The sequence below is a fragment of the Lissotriton helveticus genome, chromosome 7, assembly GCF_964261635.1.
Source record: "Lissotriton helveticus chromosome 7, aLisHel1.1, whole genome shotgun sequence".
Classification (NCBI taxonomy): Eukaryota; Metazoa; Chordata; class Amphibia; order Caudata; family Salamandridae; genus Lissotriton; species Lissotriton helveticus.
The window spans coordinates 1096795355-1096820573 of NC_136068.1; the positions used below are offsets into that span (position 1 = coordinate 1096795355).

Sequence of the window (25219 nt, forward strand, 5' to 3'; positions counted from 1 at the left end):
TTGGTCACCTGAGGCTGAGCTAACAACAGCGAGCTCCTGGTGGGGTTTTCCTATCTATCTACATTATAAAGTAACCTGTCTGTCTAACCTGGAAGGAACCTGAATAAAGGATCTTAACTACTAAGTGGACTCTGCACCATTCATTTATTACAGTTTGGCGACGATTTTTAAAAGGAGGAACCTACGCGTGGTAAAGACTACTTACAAGAATATTCGAGAAAAAGGAAGGAACTCAAGAATCAAGAATAAACAAGAGACTCTGTTTTCAGAAAAAAGGTAACGCCCTACTAACCCCACCAGTGTCCTAACACACCTGGACAGCCTGCAACCTGGGTGAGTGCCTTTACTTTGATGTCTACTTGTGAACAGACTGCGACCTAAGAGGTTTGATGCTATCTTGCCTGCTGTCACCTTGCTCCTGTCTGTGAAAAGTTTTCCAACATTACTCTTCCTTGAGGCCTGCTGTATGTTTTGTTTCATTTGGCCTTCATCCAGTGTAGGAAGCGTCAAGCGTTGGCAGAAACCGGCAATTTATAGGCGAAGTGGTCAATTGGCACCATCAGTGACAAATGCTTTGAACGTTACTGATCTTTGAACTGATCAGTTAGCAGCTTCAGTGACAAATACTGTGAACGAGTCCTTGCATATATACGCTATCATTATACAGCGCCAGAACTCGCTATTTGCTGACCATTAGTCTAGTTGCGTGTTACTCTGCTTGAGAAATTTTGTGTGCAAGCCGGATGTTATTCAACAGTGCGCGAACACAGCGCCGCATCAGCATGACTTTCTGGCAACATTTCGCTTTGCCGTGTCTAGTTTCTCACCTTACTTCATGTTGATGTCCGTTGCCCGACGGTTGGCTGGGAGCTATCTTCACACTTGCTCTGCTCCCGTCCATCTGGTCACGTCTTTAGAATGCTTCGGGGAATTGGTGATTCTTCGCTCCTGTGACGCCTTCCTTTGGAGACACGTCCCTCACGCCGACGTGGCGGCCATTTTGTGTCAGTTTGGTTGCCACGACAACAACTTACTCTGTTCGCCGTGTGTGAGGACAGCTGTTCGGTACTTCGTTTTCTTCACGATGCAGTCAATTTAGCAAGTATATCCAAGGAAGTAGGAGCGCATCTTATCATTCCACACAAATCATTGACTTTGAAGGTAATTATCCGGCGCTGATGCCTGCAACTACCGCAAAAGGAAAATTCTGAGAGCAAGTGTTCAGTACATCGTTTTTTTTTACGATACAGTCTTCTAGAGAAATGTTTATGTGGAAAGTGGAACACACCTTTTCATCCATGATTTTTCTTCGGTAATGGCATTCAATAAACAACCTATTACCTTGTTTGTGTGGCAAGTCTCAACTTTGACTGTAGACACCAGTACTGATTTTAAGTCGACCCGCAAGCCCTCTGCAAGGACACAGCAAGTTGAATTTATGTATGTTCTGTTAAAATTTGGTCTGGGTATTTGGATCCCGGGTGAGACATCGCTCACCGGAGTTGATTTTATTAATGTATTTGTCAAAAAGTACTCAAAGCCTAATGTATAGCATCCAACACAGTGTTATTTTGTTTTGGGGTGTGTATTTAAGTATGTCCAAATGGTGCTTGCGTGAGTAGTTCAATTTCCTTATTCTAGTCTATGCTCTTCCGTATTATCAGGCCTGGTATCATGAAGTGTAACCTATCTGGGGGTGGTAGTTTCTGAGTGGGTAGTCCATGCCCCATGTACACAGTGTTGTGGGTAGTCCAAAACCCATCGTTTGTCCCAGAGTTATGGTGTTTATCCTGTGGTGTACCCTAGTCTGGGGATGTTAGTATTTGAGGGTAGTCCATGCCCATATCTTGTCCCAGGGTTATAGTCTTTACTCTGCGCTATACCCTCTCCTGGGGACATAGGTATCTGTGGGTAGTCCATGCCCATGGTTGGTTGTTTGGGGGTGTTAATGGGTAGTTCATGCCCATAATTTGTTCCATGAGTAATAATGGCTAGTCCATGCCCCTCTTCCCAGAGAGACATTGTGCTTACTCTGCGGTGTACCATTTCAGGGGAAGTTAAATGTTTTTTTGGCTAGTCCCATGTTCCATAAGTAGTTAGGGGTAGTCCATACCTTTTCCCAGAGATATCTTGTTTACTCTGCGGTGTACCCTTTTTAGGGGAGGTTTTGTGGTCTTATTGGGTAGTCAACGCCCATAGTATGTTTTTGTGAGTATTATAGGCTACTCCATGCTTTTGTTCCCAGAGATGTTCAGTCTGCTCTGCGGTGTACCCTTTTTAGGGGAAACTTTGTTTTTTTTGGGTAGTCAATGCCCATGCTGTCCGGCAGAGTACCCTTCTTAGGAGAGGTTCAAAGTCTCCTGTTATTGAAGAAGATTGTGTGTACACTAAGTTTTACCTGAATCTACCTTCTTGTGGCTACTGGCCAGGGCTTCATTTAGGAAAGATTCGAGTTAAATTCTTATCATACTTCAAGTGTCGACATTTCATCATCAAGGGTTGTCTTGAGGGTAGTCTTAGTTTGTTTCACTCTTTTGTTAAGGAGAGGGGATGTGGTATATTATGTCATAATCCTGATGTCATAATGCTGAATCTTTGTTCTTTTCTCAAATAATAATACCTCATGTTAAAGTCATCTTTTATTGTATACTACTACTTTTAGTTATTCTAAAATGTGAACTTCCTTGCTGTTTGAGACATATGAGGTATTATTGCTGATTATTCCTTTGTTTTGATATTACTCCATAAAGAGAGAGGATGTGTAGTAAATACAATCTTCACTGTTCCTCTCTGGCTAGACAATACTACAATACTAATGACATCATAGAATGCCAGGATGTCCCTCTAGCAGATTGTACCTCTCTATTCCCTGTTGTGGCAGTTGGTCACCTGAGGCTGAGCTAACAACAGCGAGCTCCTGGTGGGGTTTTCCTATCTATCTACATTATAAAGTAACCTGTCTGTCTAACCTGGAAGGAACCTGAATAAAGGATCTTAACTACTAAGTGGACTCTGCACCATTCATTTATTACACTGTTCCTCTGAATGTATCAGTATATGCAATTCATTAGTCATTTCCCACCTATATTTTGGCATGGCCACACCACTTAAGGATGTCCTTTACTACACCCCCACACTCATCAACTGCAAAAGGAAAGTTAATCTCGTCACCCCAGTCTTAAAAAGACCCTCATTGGCTTCCCATCGAAGCAAGGATCACATGCAAAGTCTGCTGCCTCACATGCAAACCAAAGTAAAGAAACAACCTTATCTCACCAAACTCCTCACCATTTCCAGTGGTCAAAAAAGCATTAGAAGTAATAATGTACTCAATCCGGATTCACCCCAATTCAAAACCTCTCAAGCACTCGATGAATCATTCACAGGATCTGCATCACAAAATTGCAGGAAACATTTTTTCTATCTTCATTCAGACTAATCTCTCTGTTCTCTCAGAGTGTCTCGTGACCATTCTTATGATCATTGGTTCATTGTTTAAGCAAAAGTCCCGGGCACACGTGATGAGGATAAGAAATACTGGTAGAACATTCTACCAGTATTTCTTATTCTCATCACGTGTGCCCGGGACTTTTGCTTAATAATTGGGGTGGGTTCCCACGACCCACACATCTACGGGGGTTACAGGGTATTTCCCCCGACCCGGCTGCACCGTACTTACCTCTCTCACTCAACACATTACGCATATCAGCTTGAGCGCCAAACTTCCTGTCTTACTAAAAACCCTACATCAAGACATTGGTTCATTGTTGTTTCCAATTGTCTGTGCTTCTTTTGTTTTCAGTGTACCAAGACCATCAAGTTAGTTAAATAAAAAAATAAAACATTTTTTATCACAATAGACTTACTATATAATGCCATCTGGCTGGACTTGAAAGCAGGAAATGATTGTCCTCTAGCTCTACAATGCATATAAATTGCTATATGTGACATCGGGCCGGTAGGTTTAATCAACAAATATAATATATTGTAGGATTGTCAGAAACTTCAACAGTTTTCAGCTTGAATAAGATCTGCTGCTAAAGTAAGTCAGGGAAGCATACAGTAACGACAAGGAAATCTGAAATGACTTTTGTAGTGAAGAGAGGATATGTGTGCAGCAGCACTGTGTTTCTGTGAAAATGTGCAAGGCTCTGAAGTATAAAAAGCTTGGTGTTCACTAACTTGTTTGCCAAAAGCAAGTGCTACCAGGCACGCTACCTGTGAGTGAGCTCAGGAAAATGCACCGTCACCAGGAGGTTGGTTAAGGAAAATGTCCCATCATGATTACACCTGCAAGCCTCAACCTGTTAAACTGTGTTTTAAGTGCCAACTTGTATGTGTGCAGCGGCCAAAATCTCAAAAATGTAATATTCCCAAAAGAACAACTCAGAGGATTAAAATTCCCCTACAAAGGCCAGAAATAAGCCCTTAACTATTTGCTTTTGCACTAACAGCTGTCAGAATCTCTTTTACCTCCATTGTTAAAAGGCTGACAGACTAAAAGCTGAAAAGATAAATCTTTAGTAACCGGTTAGAAGAAGTCATGGGATAAGGCTGTGTCTCTATATCTCAAATATGAAAATGGGGTGCAGCCTTTGCAGCAAATGGACATCAGATGCCTTCTGTGGATAAACGGAGGGGACCTCAAGATGTTTCTGCTCAGAACATATCCTTAATGAAAAATGGGCCTCAACACTTTTGCATCCCACTTGTTCAGGCAATGCCATTCTAAGAACAGCCAAAGCATATCTATAAAAAAACTTGGACAAGGCACACGTGGAGAAATTCTGTGTGAAAATCTACTGGGCCTCTATTGTATAGGTGCTAGTGCCACATGGGCACATGAATGAGGGGTGGAGGAAGTGAAATCTATACAAAGATTTCTCAAAGGACAGAAACAAGCATTTGCAATGCAATAGAACTCACATTTATGAGAGTTTGGGCTATTGACTTTGTAAATGACAATTCCTTTAATGTATGTGTTGTTTTTAAAACAGATCAATCAATTAATCAATCAATCATAAAATTTGTAAAGCGCACTACATACCCGAGAGGGTCTCAAGGCGCTAGTGGGGAGGGGGGTGCTGCTACTGCTTGCCTTGAGTAGTCTCCTGTAGGTAAGAGGTCTTGGGTCTGCCGTAGGAGGATGGGAAGTGTGTTCCAGGTCTGCGGCCAGCGGTCGTTCTTCGAATGCGGTGGACGGTAGCAAGAGCACGAACGGCGGAGCGGAGCTGGCAGTTCGGGGTGTAGAAGGTGAGTCGGCTGTTGAGGTAAGCTGGTCCGGTGTCGTGGAGTGCCTTGTGTGAGGAGTTTGAAGGTGATCCACTTGTTGACGGGCAGCCAGTGCAGGTCTCTCAGGTAGGGTGTGATGTGGTTGTGTCGAGGGATGTCGAGGATCAGGCGGGCAGAGGAGTTCTGTATGCGTTGTAGTCGTTTCAGCAGTTTGACCGGGGCTCCCGCGTAGAGGGCGTTTCCATAGTCCAACCTCCTGCTGACGAGGGCCTGAGTGACCGTTCTTCTTGTGTCGGTTGGGATCCACCTGTAGATCTTCCGGAGCATGCAGAGGGTGTTGAAGCAGGAGGATGAGACGGCGTTCACTTGCTTGGTCATTGAGAATATAGAGTCCAGGACGAACCCCAAGTTGCGTGCGTGGTCGGTGGGTGTTGGTGCTGCTCCCAGGGCGGTCGGCCACCAGGAGTCGTCCCAGGCTGAGGGGGTGGAGCCGAGGATGAGGACCTCCGTCCTCTCCGAGTTCAGCTTCAAACGGCTGTTCTTCATCGATTCGGCGATGGCTTCCATTCCTTCGTGGAGGTTGGTTTTGGCGATGAGGGGGTCCTTGGTGAGGATCAGCTGTGTGTTGTCAGCGTAGGAGACGATGTTGAGGTCGTGCAGTCTGGCGACGTGGGCAAGCGGGGCCATGAAGATGTTGAACAATGTTGGGCTGAGGGATGACCCTTGGGGTACGCCGCAGATGATCTTGGAGGCTTCGGACTGGAAAGGGGGGAGGAGGACGCTCTGGGTTCTGCCCGTGAGGAAGGAGGTGGTCCATTTCAGAGCCTTGTCTCGAATCCCTGCGTTGTGGAGGTATTTGCGTAGGGTGCCGTGGCACACAGTGTCGAAAGCGGCTGACAGGTCCAGGAGGATGAGGGCAGCGGTTTCGCCTTTGTCCTGCAATGTCCTGATGTCGTCGGTGGCGGCGATGAGGGCGGTTTCGGTGCCGTGGTTGCTGCGGAATCCGGACTGGGATGGGTCTAGGATGTTGTTCTCCTCTAGGTAACGGGTCAGCTGTTTGTTTGCGGCTTTCTCGATGACCTTCGCCAGGAACGGGAGCAGAGAGATGGGCCGGACGTTCTTGAGGTCTCTCGGGCCCGCCTTGGGTTTCTTGAGCAGGGCGTTGATCTCAGCGTGCTTCCAGCTATCCGGGAAGGTCACGGTCTCGAAGGAGATGTTGATGGCCTTACGGATATGGGGTGCGATGGTGGCGCTGGCTTTGTTGAAGACGTGGTGTGGGCATGGGTCTGACGGGGAGCCGGAGTGGATGGTGTTCATGATCTTGATAGTGTTGTCGTCGTTGATGTGGGTCCAGGTGCGCAGGGGGTTGCTGTGGCTGGTGGCCGTGGGGTCTGAGGTGTCGTTGGTTGTTGGGGAGGTCAGGTTGTTGAAGCTGTCCTGGATGTCGCGATCTTGCGGTGGCAGAAGGTGGCAAGGGAGTTGCACAGGTCTTGTGATGGTTGGATGTCGTTGGTGTTGAAGCTGGGGTTAGAGAGTTCCTTCATGATGTCAAAGAGCTCTTTGCTGTTGTGTGCGTTGTTGTCGAGGCGGTCCTTGAAGGAGGCCCTTTTGGCGGCTCTGATGAGGTGGTGGTGTTGGCGTATGGCGTTCTTTTTGGTTCTCCGGTGTCTGTTCGCGGTGCCATTCCTTCTCTAGTTTTCGGTAGGTTTGTTTGGAGGTCTGGAGTTCTGCAGAGAACCAGCTGGCTTTCTTGTTGGTGCATCTTTTGGAGGATTTCTTCAACGGGCGAGAATGTTGGCGCAGTCGTCGATCCAACGCCTGAGGTTGCTGGCGGCGGTGTCGGGGTCTGTGGGATCGGCGGGTGGGCATCGGCGAGGGCGATGTTTAGCTGGTCTTCGGTGATTTTGCTCCAGGTGCGGCAGGGGACATGTTGGGTGTGGTGGTGCGCGGTGGGTTTCTGGAAGGTGAAGTGGATGCAGCGATGGTCGGTCCAGTGGAGTTCGGATGTGTGGCTGAAGGAGACGTGGGGGCTGGCGGAGAAGATGGGATCAAGTGTGTGGCCGGCGGAGTGGGTGGGCGCAGTGACGAGCTGTCTGAGTCCGAGGTTGGCGAGGTTGTCAGTCAGGGTAGTGTAGTGGAGTTGGTGTTGTTGTTGTTCTCGAGGTGGAAGTTCATGTTTCCGAGGAGGACGTAGTCCGTGGAGGCGAGGGTGTGCGTGCTGACGAAGTTGGAGATGGAGTCACTGAACTGAGGCCGGGGTCCGGGGGGTCGGTAGATCAGCGTTCCTTTGAGGGTGGTGTTGGGATCAGTGTAGATCTGGAAGTGCAGGTGTTCAGCGGTGCTGAGGGTGTCGTCGGTGTTCGTCGAGACCTTGAGGGTGGTCTTGTGGATGATGGCGGGTCCACCTCCTATTCCGTTGGCACGGTCTCTGCGGGCGATCTTGTAGTCGTCTGGGGTGGCTATGGCGATGTCGGGTGCCAAGGAGTCGTTCATCCAGGTCTCTGTCAGGAAGGCTACGTCCGGGGAGGATGTGTCGAGCAGGTCCCAGAGCTCGATGGCGTGGTTGCGTGCGGAGCAGATGTTCAGTAGTAAGCATCTGAGGTGGTTGCGTTCTGTCCTGGTGGGCAGGTTGGAGGCTCGGAGGTTGGTGAAGCTGCAGCTCCGGCATGAGAAGGGTCCTTTGGTGCGCTTCGGGCTGGCAAGGAAGCAGGCGTGTGCTCGTCCGGTGTTGAGTGTGTGGAGGGTGTAGGCATCGTAGCGGCGTTGGGTGTCCTGGTGTTCGTGGGGGCCAGGGGTATGGTGCTGGGCGCGGACGGGCACAGACGGGCTTGCCTTAGGCACACCAGCAGCGCGGCCGCGCTGCGGCCGCCATAAGAAGGGGAGGTGGGAGGGAGGAGCAGGTGGGAGCAGACGAATAGGAGAGCAAGGGGGGCGGTTCCGCAAGGGACGCAGCGGCAGGAAAACGGGACGGCGGGGAAACGGAGTGATGGAACGGCCAGGGGTACAGATGGCAAAAAGGGCAAAAGGGCACAGCAAGGCACAAGAGGGAAGGAGGAATAGCCAATAAGACAATAAAACAAATGAAGGAAATTACAGAGAACACAAAGGCAAAAAAGGGCAAATAAGGCAGAAGGGCACAGTAATGGCACAAGAGGGAAAGAGGAATAACAAAATAAGACAATAAAAACAAATAAGCAAATTACAGAGAACACGAGCAAGAGCAAACATTTGGCCACCACTGGCCACCAGGGATAAGGCGCAGGTGGTAGCCTGCGGGTGGAGGAGGTCCTCGAACTCCGTCAGCAGCCGCGGCAGCTGGGCTAAGGGCACAAGCACATAGGTGGTGCTGTGCGGCATGGGGAGCAACCTGCCTAAAGGGTCACGGGTTGCTCTCCTCACCGCGCCGCGGCTGCCATAAGAAGGGGAGGTGGGAGTGGACGAATGGGAGAGCGGGGGCGGGCTGCAAGGGACACAGTGGCGGGAAAACGGGACAGCGGGGAAACGGGAGTGAAGGAACGGCGAGGGGTACAGAAGGCAAAAAGGGCAAAAAAGGGCACAGTAAGGCACAAGAGGGAAGGAGGAATAGCCATTAAGACATTAAAACAAATGAAGCAATCACAGAGAACCCAAAGGCAAAAAAGGGCAAATAATGCAGAAGGGCACAGTAATGGCACAAGAGGGAAGGAGGAATAACAAAATAAGACAATAAAAACAAATGAGCAGATTACAGAGAACACGAGCAAGAGCAAACCTTTGGTCAACCACTGGCCACCAGGGATGAGTCGCAGGTGGTAGCCTGCGGGTGGAGGAGGGCCTCGAACTCCGTCAGTAGCAGCGGTAGCTGGGCTAAGGGCACGGGCACACAGGTGGTGCCGTGCGGAGTGGGGAGCGACCTGCCTAAAGGGTCAAGGGTCGCTGATAAATAAAAGGCACTTTCATTTACTTTTGGAATATCTTAAACTCTCGCAAATGCGAGACCTATTGCATTGCAAATGCATGCTATACATTTTTTTTAAGTGTTAGGAGAGAGCATATCCTGCCTGCAACAGAAAGCAGGACAAAGCTATTTGAGTAAATAATGCTCAGAGGCTGTAATTAAAGCCTACCTACCGGGCAACGACACACGTAATGGGGTGTCGCCATGGGAGGTTACAAAATGAGACAAGGCGGTACTAAGGAGGGACTACTAAGCCTTTTGACCAATGAACAGCCGCAGTTTACAGTGGACAATGACACAAGCCAATGAAAATGTGGGCGGGGCTTCAAGTCCCTACCTGAATAAAGTATGCCTCGTAAAGCAGTGCATGCGCTGCCCGGGCTCGATCTAAAAATGTATATCAGAGAACCTTCGTGCGAACAATGAGAAGGTTACTGTTCCTCTGGGAGTTGTGTCTAGGGAATCTAGACGTGGGAGCCAAACACCAACTAATCAGTGATGGTGGGGGGGAGTTTAGCTGGATGCACTAGGAGAAAGGGGGTTGTGGGAATCCCGCTTAAGCAGAACTAGGGTCCTCACACACCCAGCAAGCTAGGTGTCATGCTTCATCATCAGGACCTGCTCCTCGTTGGGCCGGCGCTGCAATGCCCAATGGGCACCCGCGAAGGGGCTCTTTGTCGCAGATCTTTTGTTCCTTTGCCGTATGATGAAGTGGGGGTGTGTGGGCAGTGGTGGTGTAGATATGGTGGGGTGGGGTGCGGTGAGTGCGTTAAAAAAGGTTGGATATTCCAAATAAAGTTTTATTCCAGCTGGTAATCCACCTTATTATAAAGTATGGAGTGGCAATACCCCTGTGGAGGGGTGGTCAGTTGACACTATGCTCAGCTCTCAGGGTCGACATGTTTCTTGCCTGTTGGTTGAAAATACCGTGGCAATTCTTCAGGACCTTTAGTGTGAAAAAAGTATGTATATATATCTACACTAAATGGTGCTGCTAATTGCTAACTACCATCCAGAGGGCACTACTACTGTTTGCTATTGTAGTGCCTGTCTGAGGACCTAGGGCAGTGGTTCCCAAACTGTGCGCCGCGGCACCCCGGTGCGCCGTAATGAGGTGCCAGGGGCGCCGCGCGCACACTGTGGGAAATTGCTACTAACGGCCCTCAGCCGTCTGTCATTCGGCGGGCACGGCTTGGATGTGAGTGAGACACACAACGTGAAACAGAGAGAGCGCGAATAAGGAGAGAGAGAGAGATGGAAAGTAAAAAGACAAAGGCACCAAGAGATAGGTAAGTGTGACAGAGAGAAAGGCAACAACACAGAAAAACAGAGAGAACAGGACAAAAATAGGGAGCGTGATAGAAAGTCTTCGAAGAGATCATAGAGCACTAATTTCTGGAGTTTTAAATAGCGCAAATTTGACCCGAAGGCATCAGAGCGCTTCACAAATTTTGCATAGCAGTAGTTAACCGCATGCGTGCGGGCGGAATTCCGCCCGTACGCTGGGTTTTTAAAAAGCGCACTTTACGTGACGAGCTGGGCTCGTCATGAGCGTGCGAGGAGGCTACGCCATGACGAGCCCAGCTCGTCATGAGCGTCGAAGGGGTTAAAGGGTTTACAGATATCTCCTTGTTGGCATTTCGCGCACTCGCTCCCCCGCCGGGGGACCTCTAGCGCCTGGGAGTCAGGGTGGGGTCTGTGCCGAGCGCCTCCATGCGTGGCCAGTACGCGGCTCAGCCCCTCTGGGTGTTTGGAGTCCCCTAGTTGGGAGAGCAGAACGTGCTCCTGCCAACAATTGGGCAGGGAGTACATCTTTTTCGTAGTTCTGCACCGCTGACCCAGCCACGCCTGTCCTGACTCTTATTACTTTTCAGGGCACCTACTTTGGAGGTGCCCGTGCAACTCCCCGTATCAGCTTAGCCAGTTCTTTGAAAACAGGGGGGTGAGTCAAAGCGCGACACCGCGCCTCCTCTTGTCCATGAATGAGAGTCACCGATGGGCTCAGCCCTTGATAGAGCACTATTTAACACGCTGAGCATAATACCTACCTGCTGATGTATGTCTGATTATTAGATAACCACCACTTTTCTTCACCACAGTCAGGAAGATAAATGTGCTTCCACATTAGGTCATACCTTGAACCAGATGGGGTTTTTACAGATTTTATGGATTTTAATGTTTGTCATTGCACTTTGAATATTGCCTGATCACTGTAATTAATAGGCATTAGGAGGATACAGATATCATTAATGACCTAATGGGGAGTACCTAGTAACTTCATAGGGGAAAACTGATGTGATTTGTTTTTTTTTCCCTGCACTCCTTTTGTCTCCCTAGGTCCTCAGACAGGCACTACAATAGCAAACAGTAGTAGTGCCCTCTGGATGGTAGTTAGCAATTAGCAGCACCATTTACTGTAGATATATATACATACTTTTTTTCACTTTTTCACAATATAGGTCCTGAAGAATTGCCACGGTATTTTCAACCAACAGGCAAGAAATATGCCGACCCTGAGAGCTGAGCATAGTGTCAACTGACCACCCCTCCACAGGGGTATTGCCACTCCATACTTTTCAGTAAGGTGGATTACCAGCCGGAATAAAACTTTATTTGGACTATCCAACCTTTTTAAACGCACTCACCGCACCCCACCATATCTACACCACCACGCCCCCCCCACTTCATCATACAGCAAAAGAAGAAAAGATTTCCGACAAAGAGCCCCTTCGCGGGTGCCAGTTGGGCATTGCAGCGCCAGCCCAACGAGGAGCAGGTCCAGATGATGAAGCATGACACCTAGCTTGCTGGGTGTGTGAGGACCCGAGTTCCACTTAAGCGGGATTCCCGCATCTGTCTTTCTCCTAGTGCATCCAGCTGAACTCCCCCCACCATCACTGATTAGTTGGTGGTTGGCTCCCACGTCTAGATTCCCTAGACACAACTCCCAGAGTAACAGTATCCTTCTCATTGTTCGCACGACCTGATAGGGCACGTTTACTGGACCTCTTTAAAAAGCCCAACTGTCCCCCCTTTTGGTAAAGATATCAGAGATCTTTATCAGACACCATGCAGAGCCATGAGACCGGTGTCTGTTGAAGAGTGACGGAGGGAATCCGATAGTTGATAAACCTCGGAAGAGTGACAATGTTTAGTCTTACACCACTGTGAGGAGCGCTGCAGTCTGCTGTGAGAATCTCATGGTTGCAAAAGAGCGCAAACATGCTAGGCCACTTCTTCATACATGCACAATAAGCAACTATAGATGCATTTCAGCCTCTATGGGCAACGTAAGTGAGGTGTAAGCTATAAGGGCTCGATGCGTGGAGACGTGTCCATTTCTTTCCTTTGCCCTTCTATAAGCAAAAAGAAAAGAATGATAGAAAAGGACAACAAGCCGCAACAGTAACAATGCAAGTAGTTAACGATTTAGGCTTATAGGTATTCCCTACATTTTTGTTCTCAAATTAAATGTAGAGCTTTTCTTGATATCCAGATGAATTATTCCAAAATATTGGGAAAACGAAGATATAGGACGAGAGCAGCCACACAATTGGGCTGCCTTCTCGGGTCACACTACACATCCCCGTGGAACGAGGTTAGCCCAAATATTATAAGCCAAATTATGTGAAAATGCCTCCCTTTATTTAACAAGTCCCGTTTTTAGGTCTCGCCTGAGCCAATGCGCTTGCGCATTGCTCCGGCGAGATTATAGTAAGGGGAAAAGAACAGTCTACCAAAACGGCGAATTGGACACAGTTCATGTGATCTATGTGCGTGCACAAACCAGCCACGTCGCACACCACCATTTGTCTGTGCCTCGCATCAGACTTCCGAGGCTGCCGCTCCCCCGCATCAGACTTCAAAGGAATGCACTCCCGCTCCCCCCCCACCACAGCAATGCCGAGAGCTTGTCTCCGCCTGCTCTCCCGTGTGCTTGCATCTTCCTTCCTTGGCCCTGGGTGTTTTCGGTGTTCTCCCATTCAGTGCCTTCTCTACCCCGTACTTGATTGCTGTCCAAGCCCCAGCCCTCGCTGCCTCTATCATTATATACTCTCCCTGTGTTTTCCTGTTTCCCCTTGCTTTGTCCCGGCTCCATCATTATGTGCTTTGAAACTGAACGCACTTTGTAGCACTCAACCCTGCGTGTTCTTAGCTTCAGTCTCTGTGCTGCTGCACCACATCACTCAGGGGCACCACACCATCACTCAGGGACACCACCACATCACTCAGGAACACCACCACATCACTCAGGGGCACCACACATCACTCAGGGGCACCACCACATCACTCACAGAGACCACCACATCACTCACAGACACCACCACATCACTCAGGGGCACCACCACATCACTCAGGGGCACCACCACATCACTCAGGGGCACCACCACATCACTCAGGGACACCACCACATCACTCTGGAACACCACCACATCACTCAGGGACACCACCACATCACTCAGGGACGCCACCACATCACTCAGGGACACCACCACATCACTCAGGGACACCACCACATCACTCAGGGGCACCACCACATCTCTCAGGGGCAGCACCACATCACTCAGGGACATCACCACATCACTCAGGGACACCACCACATCACCCAGGGACACCACCACATCACTCAGGGACACCACCACATCCCTCAGGGACACCACCACATCACTCAGTGACACAACCACATCACTCGGGAACACCACCACATCACTCGGGAACACCACCACATCACTCGGGAACACCACCACATCACTGGGGGACACCACCACATCACTCAGGGACACCACCACCTCACTCAGGGACACCACCACATCACTCAGGGACACCACTCAGGGGCACCACCACATCACTCAGGGACACCACTCAGGGGCACCACCACATCACTCAGGGACACCACAAAGGGGCACCACCACATCACTCAGGGACATCACCACATCACTCAGGGACACCACCACATCACTCAGGGACACCACCACATCACTCGGGGACACCACCACATCACTCGGGGACACCACCACATCACTCAGTGGCACCACCACATCACTCAGGGACACCACCACATCACTCAGGGACACCACCACAACACTCTGGGAACACCACCACATCACTCGGGAACACCACCACATCACTCGGGAACACCACCACATCACTCGGGGACATCACCACATCACTCAGGGACACCACCACATTACTCAGGGACACCACCACATCACTCTGGGACACCACCACATCACTCGGGGACACCACATCACTCGGGGACACCACCACATCACTAATGGGCACCACAACATCACTCAGGGACACCACCACATCACTCAGAAACACCACCACACCACTCAGAAACACCACCACATCACTCAGGAACACCACCACACCACTCGGGGACACCACCACATCACTCGGGGACACCACCACATCACTCGGGGACACCACCACATCACTCGGGGACACCACCACATCACTCAGGGACACCACATCATCACTCAGGAACATCACCACATCACTCAGGAACACCACCACATCACTCAGGAACACCACCACATCACTCAGGGACACCACCACATCACTCAGGGACACCACCGCATCACTCGGGGACACCACCGCATCACTCGGGACACCACCACATCACTCAGGGGCACCACCACATCACTCAGGGACACCACCACATCACTCAGGGACACCACTCAGGGGCACCACCACATCACTCAGGGACACCACCACATCACTCGGGGACACTACCACATCACTCAGGAACACCACCACATCACTCCGGATACCACATCACTCAGGGGCACCACCACATCACTCAGGGGCTCCACTACATCACTCAGGGGCACCACCACATCACTCAGGGACACCACCACATCACTCAGGGACACCACCACATCACTCAGGGACACCACCACATCACTCAGGGACACCACTCAGGGGCACCACCACATCACTCAGGGACACCACCACATCACTCAGGGACACCACCACATTACTCAGGAACACCACCACATCACTCAGGAACACCACCACATCACTCAGGGACACCACCACATCACTCAGGGACACCACCACATCACTCAGGGACAGCACCACATCACTCGGGATACCACATCACTCAGGGGCACCACCACATCACTCAGGGGCACCACTACATCACTCAGGGGCACCACCACATCACTCGGGGACACCACCACATCACTCGGGGACACCACCACATCACTCGGGGACACCACCACATCACTAAGGGGCACCTCCACATCACTCAGAGACACCACCACATCACTAAGGGGCACCACCACATCACTCAGGAACACCACCACATCACTCAGGAACACCACCACATCACTCAGGGACACCACCACATCACTCAGGGACACCACCACATCACTCAGGGACACCACCACATCACTCAGGGGCACCACCACATCACTCTAATATACCACCACATCACTCTAATACACCACCACATCACTCAGCCCAACCACATCATCACTCAGCACCACAACAGCACTGTCCTTGCTTGCTACCAATAAGCCTTGCCATAGCCAATAGGACTCACATTAGTAAAGTGTAAGCTATTGGCTTTGTGAATAACAATGCTATTAATTTATATATTTTCAAAGGCAACACATATTGAAAAAAATTGTCATTTACAATACCAATAGCTCACACTTTCCTAATGCGAGACCTATTGCATTGCAAATGCTTGTTTTTTTTTCCTCCTACGACTGGTAAACTTGCTACCTTGGTCTGACCTTTCCTACTTGCCAGTTCCAGCTCACGTGAACATCCTAATCTTAACAAGACCTTTGCCTGAAATGGCTTCATTCTCGAAAACTGCTTCCGGTCCCCATCGCTTTACTTCCACTGTGCCCCTTTATGCTCACTGTTTCAACATCAAGGGCCCTTTAAAATCATAAACCCCGAAAATCAGTCATTTCTGAGGGGCGCAGGCTCACGTGCATTGAGTGTGAAAACGGCCGCTGTGTTCCTCAGTACAGTGAAGTGTATACCAGACATGCAATTTTCAGAGCACACGCACACAGCTCTGTACATACTTAAAGATAATAAATTGCCCATTTGTGTCGATACCTGCACGCGCCGGAGGACAGCTTGATGCATGCTGCAAACGACAGCCAAGGATGTGCTTTCCATCTTAATTTCCACCGCTGGGACTGGCCCTTCCGGACAGAGGTCATTCAAGGTCACCTGGAGAGAGTTAAAACTTTACAGCACAATCTGCCGGCACAAACCCGCCCCACACTAAAAGGTGCGCTCATCACTTAACAACACAAGGTGGGACTCGGAATCCAACAAGATTAGCATTTCCGTTTCTGCAGATTTAATCCACTGTTAAAAGCTTTAGCCTAAATAGCATCAGCATATTCACTTGGGGGAGATTAACTTCCCTGCACTTAAGCATTCTCAGCCGGTCTTCAATTAACTGGAAAGGCTTCATAATTACAAGATTTGAGTGCCGCGCAGGCTTTTTAGTTTTACTCTGAGTTTCCATTTCGACAAGCCTGTTTCAGAGCTGTTTTATTATCTCTGCTGAGTCCCTCCTCTGGTCGTGAAAAGCGTCGTTTCGTGTCTTTAGGCGCACTTTGGCAACACAAGCTGTGTGCCTTTTACAGTGAAGAATAATGCATGCTTCTTCCCACGGCTAGTTAATTGGACACTGCAGCGAGAGACTGATGACAGCCACCCAAACAGGTCACAACATAGGCACAGCACACTTTAAACACTAGCTGGGGGTGAAATTGTAGGCTGCGGTATTCTGCAAGCGCCTCGGGAAGGAAACATGTAGGGGGCCCTACAATACCCTATTGACCCATCGTCCCTAATATTCTTATTGCACAAGTCGTCCTGCAGCTGTTAACCACTGGAAACTCAAGTGTGAGTGCAGCGTTTCGAAAGGTGGCGGTAAAATGGCGTTCTGGAGTTCTCCTCACATGGTATGGCTGGGACTGAGCGTGCTCCGTCGTTTTGGATTAGTGGGCAGGATATCAGGTATGTGTCTGGGATGGGGGCACAGTATCACATATGTGCTCAGACTGTGGAGGGGGGGGGGGCAAGTGCGTTACTGGATGGAGGGGACCAGGGTACCAGGTGTGCCTTTGGGTGGAAGGGAAGCAGGGCATCAGGAGCGCCTTTGGGTGGAAGGGAAGCAGGGCATCAGGTGTGCCTTTGGATGGAAGGGAAGCAGGGCTTTGGGTGTGCTTTTGGGTGGACGGGAAGCAGGGCTTCAGGTGTGCCTTTGGGTGGAAGGGAAGCAGGGCATCAGGTGTGCCTTTGGGTGGAAGGGAAGCAGGGCATCAGGTGTGCCTTTGGATGGAAGGGAAGCAGGGCATCAGGTGTGTCTTTGGGGGGACGGGAAGCAGGCATCAGGAGCGCCTATCGGGTGGAGGGGGAGCGGGACATGAGGTGTGCCTTAGGGTGGAAGGGAAGCAGGGCATCAGGTGTGCCTTAGGGTGGAAGGGAAGCAGGGCATCATGAGCGCCTATCGGGTGGAGGGGGAGCAGGGCATTAGATGTGCATTTGGGTGGAAGGGAAGCAGGACTTTGGGTGTGCCTTTGGGTGGACGGGAAGCAGGGCATCAGGTGAGCCTTTGGGTGGAAGGAAAGCAGGGCATCAGGTGTGCCTTTGGGTGGACGGGAAGCAGGGCATCAGGTGTGCCTTTGGGTGGAATGGAAGCGGGACATGAGGTGTGCCTTAGGGTGGAAGGGAAGCAGGGCATTAGGTGTGCCTTAGGGTGGAAGGGAAGCAGGGCATCAGGAGCGCCTATCGGGTGGAGGGGGAGCAGGGCATTAGATGTGCATTTGGGTGGAAGGGAAGCACGGCATCGGGAGCGCCTTTTGATTGAAGGGAGAGCAGGGCATCAGGAGCGCCTTTGGGTGGAGGTGCAGCAGGGCATCATGTGACCTTTGAATGAAGTGGGGGGTAGGGCATCAGGAGCGCCTTTTGATGGGGGGGGGGTCAGTGCATCAGATGCCCTTTGGATGAAGGGGCGGGGAGGCCATCATGTCCTTCGGATGTATGGTTGGGTTGCCAACCGTGCGCCAGCGCCAGTCTATGATGTACAGTCACTTGCATCATGTGATCAGTTCCAAAACCACATTTTACTTTGGTCCAACAGGGCAAATGTTGCTCCAGTAACGTTACATCAGCTTCGACTTTGGCTTAACATTCCACCAGTGGCAGCACGAAGGTGCCGCGTAACGGTGCGATCTAGAGAACAACTGCCTGGCGATTTTATACAATTGAGCGGCTGGGGAGGGCACCATGGACTATACGGGATAAAGAGTTCCCACGCCAACACGTATGGAAAATGTTATGCATTGAGTCAGAGGTACTCTGGAATCTGTATGGTGCCCCAACTCTCTAGCACCAATAAATGAGGGTCCTTCGCCCCACACTGCTAGCGCCCCCACAGAAGACAGAACATAACACCCCACCCATCGGCGAGTACATGGTACACTTAGCATTCCGCCCCGTGACTCCTGCAGCGCCCGGTGGGGAGGGCGCGACAGGCCTGGGGAGGGTGATCAATCCTTGCCTCGGTGACAAGCAGACGGACGTCCCTTCCATCGGGAGCGACGCCCTGCGCCGCCGACAGCTCCTGCTCCTTCACCGCATCGACCCGGGCGTTGTCAGCCAGCAGCCACTGGAGGACGGCCCGGCACGGGGGGCTTCCTGCGGGAGGGGAGAAAGCAAACACGGCAGCATTACACAACCTGCACACACCTCCCGCGCCATCCATCAGCTCAAGGCAGGCAGCATCCGCGCGCACGGCTGTCACATTATGTACATTAACCGGATCCACTTAGAGGGATGCCGCTGAGTGCCCGCTCCAGAGGGGATGACAGTGTCTGAGGCGGACGGAAGCCGGCAGCCCACCCCAACAGTACACACACACAGCAGCGCAGCAGAAAGTTTAGAAACAGAGGTGGCCTCACAGGGCACTAAAAGGTTCGCTTTTTCCTGTCGAAGGCAGCGAGATGGAAAATGAACAATGGAAAAACCCGGGCTGGTTTCTGCGAAGCCAAGGGAAGGAATTACCAGCCATGCTGTCTTTACTGGGCAGATGTGGGGCTGCCTGGAGGGGCTGCGTAACTGCCCTACTGAGTGAATAAGTGTCAGCTCAAAAGACTCCTACAATTACAAATGTTGTAAAACGGAACAGGCGAGGGACGGTGGGAGGAAGGCAACCCCTGGTGGGCCCGGTCTCCATTAAAAAACACAAAGTATTTATTTAAAGTCATTTGAAGTAATGTCTCCTGCCTAAAGCGACTGCCACTGCGCACTGCATTATTTCAAGCGCCTCTTGCCCCAGGCCCTCCCGCTCTTCTATTTCATCATCAGTCCCTTTCTTCGTAGACCTGCCTCCTTACCTCGGTCAAACGCACCTCCCTTGGTGCTGCACCTCACCCTATGTCAACAGGACACTATTTTCAGCCAAGACCTTTAATTTGACAAACACATTCATTCTGGAAGCTCTGCACTTGGTTTGCTCCCATTGAACCAAATGGCCCACCTCACCTAATAATAATGATTTATAAAGGCCCGGAAGCAGGGTGTCCCAACAACAAGGCACACGGTGGCTCCCGAAATAATCCATCGTTACACCCCAAGAACCATCCTTGTTAAGCACGAGATACGGACCATTTTCAGGAGCATACTGCAAATCAGGGCCATTATGATTTTTTCCAGTTAAGGAAGGCTTGCATGTTTTCAGAAACTGAAGCATTACAAAGAATCAGAGAACCGTGATCCGCACAAGAGTCGGAAGAGAAGGCAAAGAGGAACAGACGGGTTAGCAGATTAGGATGGGTGCCCACGATAGTTTGTTTGACAACAGATATATATATATAACGTCCGAAAGGAGTTTAATAAAATCTAAACTTGCCTGTCCGTCTCCTTCTTTCGCCACACTGCCGGTGTGGAGGTTTGAAGATATATATATATGTATATATGTATATATATATATGTATATATGTATATATATATATATATGTATATATGTATATATATATATATATATATATATATATATATATATATAGTTTTTCATACCAGACAGGCTACAAAGTGCGCAGACTTGCACGGGGTTTCTGGGTGACCTTTAGGGAGAGAATGGTTGCAAAGGGGGTTACTGGTTGTTCAGAAGTGGGCCATTCACAATCAGTGACTCCACGATCACCCTTTACGTGAAAATAAGCACAACTTGGGGCACTTGACTCTCAGGGTAGTAGGGCAGAACAGTCCATGGACTACTCAGGGGAGGTGGTGTAGACTAGTACTCGTGCCTTACGTAGCAACTAACCAGGGCCAGCTCTAGTGCTGGTGGTGCCCAATGTGACAACGTTTGTTGGTGCCCCCCATCGGTTCTGGAGGCGGTTACCACCTCCGCCACGGATTCCCTCACCACCTTTTAAGAGTGCCTCCCAAGACTCCATAGACACTCTCTTTTAGACGCATTTAATTATGTATCACCACTAATACCATTTTGATTCACACACACACATTACACAGAGAGAATTAATCATACATGTGTAAATCAGTGTATAGGAAATTATACCTTAATCAGAGGCCTACAAGCTGTAGAAGTAACATTTCATCCATACTGGTAGGCAGTATAGTTTAAGAGTGCTTGGTGTGGAGAAGCACAAACTTAGAATTGAAAACGGAACACCATAGTTGGGAGCAGGGCCGGACTGACTATCGGGCAGTTTGGAATTCTGCTGAGTTGGGGGCTGATTTCACTGCCGTGGGGGCTGATTTCGTTCATGGAGACCTGCGTGTGCTTCAAAATAATTAAAGCAAAACGAATTTTGTTTAGCAGGTCTCCATGAACGAAATCAGCCCCCAGCTCAGCAGCACTCCAAACTGCCCGGTAGGCAGTCCGGCCCTGGTTGGAGTTATCTTTAATAAAACAAATTGATTTCTACCCAACTGAACCCTTTTTGCAACATTAATCTATGCTCTAATCTATACTTTGCAGTGTGCATGCAGTTCTTTGATGACAATAATTCACTGTTCTATATTCGGATTTTAATTTATAAACTGCAAGTAACAAAAGTATGTATCTTAGAAAATCAGTAATCCACTGACCTATTTACATTCTATGCACTTTGTGTTCTGCATGGTACCCATTCACCCCTCTGTGCTGTTTTATGATCAGTCAAAACCTCAACTAGATAAAACTATGATCTCTCTCCAGGAAGAACATTAATCACAGTAGTTATCTTGATATTTTTTATTGTTGCCTGGAAATTGTTTGAGGCAAGGAACGTGGCAGCGGGTGCCTTTAAAACTAAAACCTGCTTTTAAAACCAAAATAAACTTGCGAACTCTGCGCCCCTTGAAATTAGCACCGGGTGCAGTGGCACTGGTCACCATCCTAGAGTCGGCCCAGCAACTAACAGCACCCAATAAATCACTATCCAGTCCATGTTTTAATCATGAAAAGGAAAAGTAATTTATTACACATACACTACTCAATGCTACGCGTTAATTTGCAAATATATACATGATATTTTATTTTATTTAGTGTATTTTATATAGCGCGCAGCTACCCCAACGGGGTGTCCCGGCGCTCCTGCACATTAGCTGAGTCTTACACAGATGAGTTTAGCAGAAAAGAAATGTTTTCAGTGCCTTGCGAAAAGGTAGCTCCTCCTGAATCATCCAGCTGGAGATGGGAAGTTTGTTCCATTGAGAGGAGGCACATACCTGGAAGGTTTTTCCCCAGAGCGTGCTTTTTTAAACCTAGGGGTAGACAGCAAGCTTTTTGAATTAGATCGAAGGTATCTAGCATTGCTGTATGGGCGAAGACAGGAAGAGAGATATGCAGAGTCCTTTCCTTTAATAGCACGATGAGCTAAGGTAAGAGCTTTAAATTCTGCTATTTTATGAACTGGTAACCAGTGTAGCCTGCGTCAATGTGGCGAGATGTGCTCACGAAGAGAGATGCCTCAGACCAGCCGGACTGCTGCATTCTGGACTATCTGTAACCGGTGACCGAGACCAGAAGAAAGTCCAAGATACAGACCGTTGGCATAATCTAAATGGGATGTTATTAATGCTTGGACAATAGTTTTCCTGGTGTTACTAGGGAGAAAATTGATACATTTTTTGATCATCCTAATTTTTGAGAAGCAGGCAGCAGACACAGTCTGGACTTGGTTACGGAAGGAGAGACTAGAATCCCATCTAACCCCCAGGTTTTTTACTGATTCCTTGGGGGAGGGGGCCGCACTCAAGTCAAGTGGCCACCAAAGGTTCGAGTCCAAAGGAGAGGATTGATGGAAAAAGAGAACCTCAGTTTTTCCTGCATTCAGCTGAAGGAAATTATTGTCCATCCAGCAGGCGATGTTACGAAGACAGTCTTTCAGAGGGTCAAAAGTGGTCTTAGTAGGAGCATCATAAGAAAACAGGAGCTGAATATCGTCAGCATACATGGTTACCTTAATTCCTGACTGAGCGATAAGCTCAGCCAGGGGGGAAAATAGACATTAAACAAAAAGGGGGCTCAGTGAGGAGCCCTGAGGGACTCCCCACTTTAGCGGACGGCTATCGGAGGAGTAGGGAGGCGTAAACACCGCCTGTGTCCGATTGGATAAAAAAGAGGAGAGCCAGTCCAAGGCCCTACCTTGAATACCTTTAGACCGAAGGCGGTCAAGTAGGACGGGGTGAGAGACGGTGTTGAATGCTGCAGAGAGATCAAGCAGCACCAACACCGCTCTTGAGCCCCCGTCCAGCTTCCATCGCACGGAATCAGCCATCTCTATCAAGGCAGACTCGGTGCTATAGCCTGGTCTAAATCCATGTTGGGAGTCATGTAATAAGCCATGGGTTTCAATAAAGGCTCCTAGTTGCTGATGCACCAGCTTTTCGAGAACCCTGGCTGGGGCGGGCAATAGGGAGATGGGCCTGTAATTGGCCGGTTCATCTGGGTCTGCGTTGACTTTTTTAACAATAGGAACCAATTGGGCATGTTTCCATGAATCCGGGAATATGCCTGTGCTAAGGGAGTCATTCCAGATGCCACTGAGTGTGGGATTAAGAAGAGGGGCTAGTACTTTATATTGTTTGGCCGGCCAAGGGTCACTTGGAGAGCCTGACCTACATTTTAGGAGTTCTGCCAAGGAACGATCTAAAGTGATCTCCTCGAATTCTAAAAAAACAGGAGCAGACACTGGGAGGTCCACAGATTTTTCTCCAGTGCCTGGACTGCTACTACAGGGGAAGGAATCATAGATGGATGCGATTTTTTCTTCAAAGTAGTTGGAGAGACGAGTACAGAGGGACTGTGACACCGGGGATTGGCGTTTGAGGGCCATAGGGTCAGTGAAAGTTCTTACTGTATTAAAGATTTCCCTAGTAGAGCCTTGTGCTCTATTAATTTTCTCCTCCAGGTAATGATAGCAGATGGAAATACATAGGGTGACACCCTCTTAACAGTTCACACCCCAGGCAGGTTTTGAAATGTAAAACTAAATTAGCGGTCGACATATACTATATGCAATATATTGTGGAGGAATTATAAAAAACAGTCCTGCTGGCACTGTACAACACTCTCCTCCACTGTTCGCCATTCCACTCTATGACACTCCACACAGCTCTCCTCTGTGCCACTAGCTTTTAGTCATGCTGAAAAGCAGCCACTCTAGTGTACACATTGGTAAATCCAATAGCTCTTGCATAGGCGAGACCAATTGGCTTTTCCAGTGCTTGTTTATGCAGTCAACTAGTTCTTTGATATGTGCTCATAGAGGCAGTAGACCTTTCTTCTTCTTTATCTCCTTTCCTTCTTCCCCCCGATCAAATATTACAACATCTGAATTTTACACACACTTTCTGCATAAATCGTACCCTGTAAAAGTTCTCCAAACTACATTTTTATATTCTCAATATTAATTTCTGGTTTTATAGAAGCGACAGCCTCAGTAACTGGAACACCCCTATCAATAGCAGATGCAGCAATGATCCCACTAAGACCAGGTACAACTGGTCCCAGTGCTCAGTCGATGCAGTGTGTAATATTCTCACATAAGTGCCATGCTTGGTTCAATTTCATCCATATCATGTGCTGGCAGTTTTGTTGTCTGTGCATTGTCAGTAAAAGGAGGAGATTCTGAATCTATAAGATCATTTAGGAAATGATCCTCCTCATCACAATAAGTTTCCTTGTGACTTTTTCTTTTCTTGTTTTTAGATTAATCAGATTTATTCTCAATTTTCTTTTGTATGTCTTATTAACTGTTGCAGGAAATACACCCACTCTCAGCATTGTTTTCTCACCATTTTTTATTACACATGCTTCACTTGGCTTTTACCCATTGGCTCACTTAAATACCAGCCTGTTTTCTCATTGTCTTCCTTTCCATCTCAGCAGCTACTTGATCCTATTCATTAAAAAAAATGTCGGTCTAGGTTGCAGCTTCCTTCAACACATCATATGCCTCAATTAGTAAAGATTTCTGATATTAAAAGTAACATCTACAGGACATTGGAAGTTTATGTCAAGTGATCTCCTGCTGCAAGCACATGCATGTAGGAAAACCCATGTCCTCCATCATCTCATATGCATGGTTTTTCGTGACAATAGTGTGAAAAAATAAGTGAATTAAAAAATGCCAAAGAGCTTTACCAAACAAAAACTTTATTCTGTGGTCAGTCAGGTATTGGTTAAAATATATGTGTCAGGAAACTTACCAACTAATGTGTTGGGTATTTCCACTTAGAGTGGGGACCCCAGTTTTTGTTTGGTACAGCTCTTTGGCATTTTTTAATTCACTTATTTTTTACACTATTGTCACGAAAAACCAGCTCCGCAGTAACCTGGCGTTGTAGCACACCAGGGAAGCATTCGGCTTATCCTGATGGGCCCGATGATGAAGCATGTCACCACCCAGGGTGGTGAGTGAGAGCTTCTAGAAAAATCCCTAAATGACCTCCATTGTGAACTTTTAGGTTGATTTCATTTTTCTCAAAAACTGTGCTTAACTATATCCTCTTCTGACGACACTCTTTTGTTGTTTGACATAAAGGTCA

The 25219-nt window shown here is 48.8% G+C and overlaps 1 protein-coding gene across 1 annotated transcript in view; it reads right to left on the minus strand.

Annotated features, from left to right (window-relative positions):
- FAAP100 (FA core complex associated protein 100) overlaps positions 1-25219 on the minus strand; it is a 308450-nt gene that overhangs the window by 23176 nt on the left and 260055 nt on the right. The window contains exons 7-8 of the mRNA XM_078654230.1: positions 18720-18856; positions 16256-16372 (exon numbers count right to left, since the gene is read on the minus strand). Of these exons, the coding sequence (XP_078510356.1) occupies positions 16256-16372; positions 18720-18856 (254 nt within the window). The remainder of the gene's footprint in view (positions 1-16255; positions 16373-18719; positions 18857-25219) is intronic.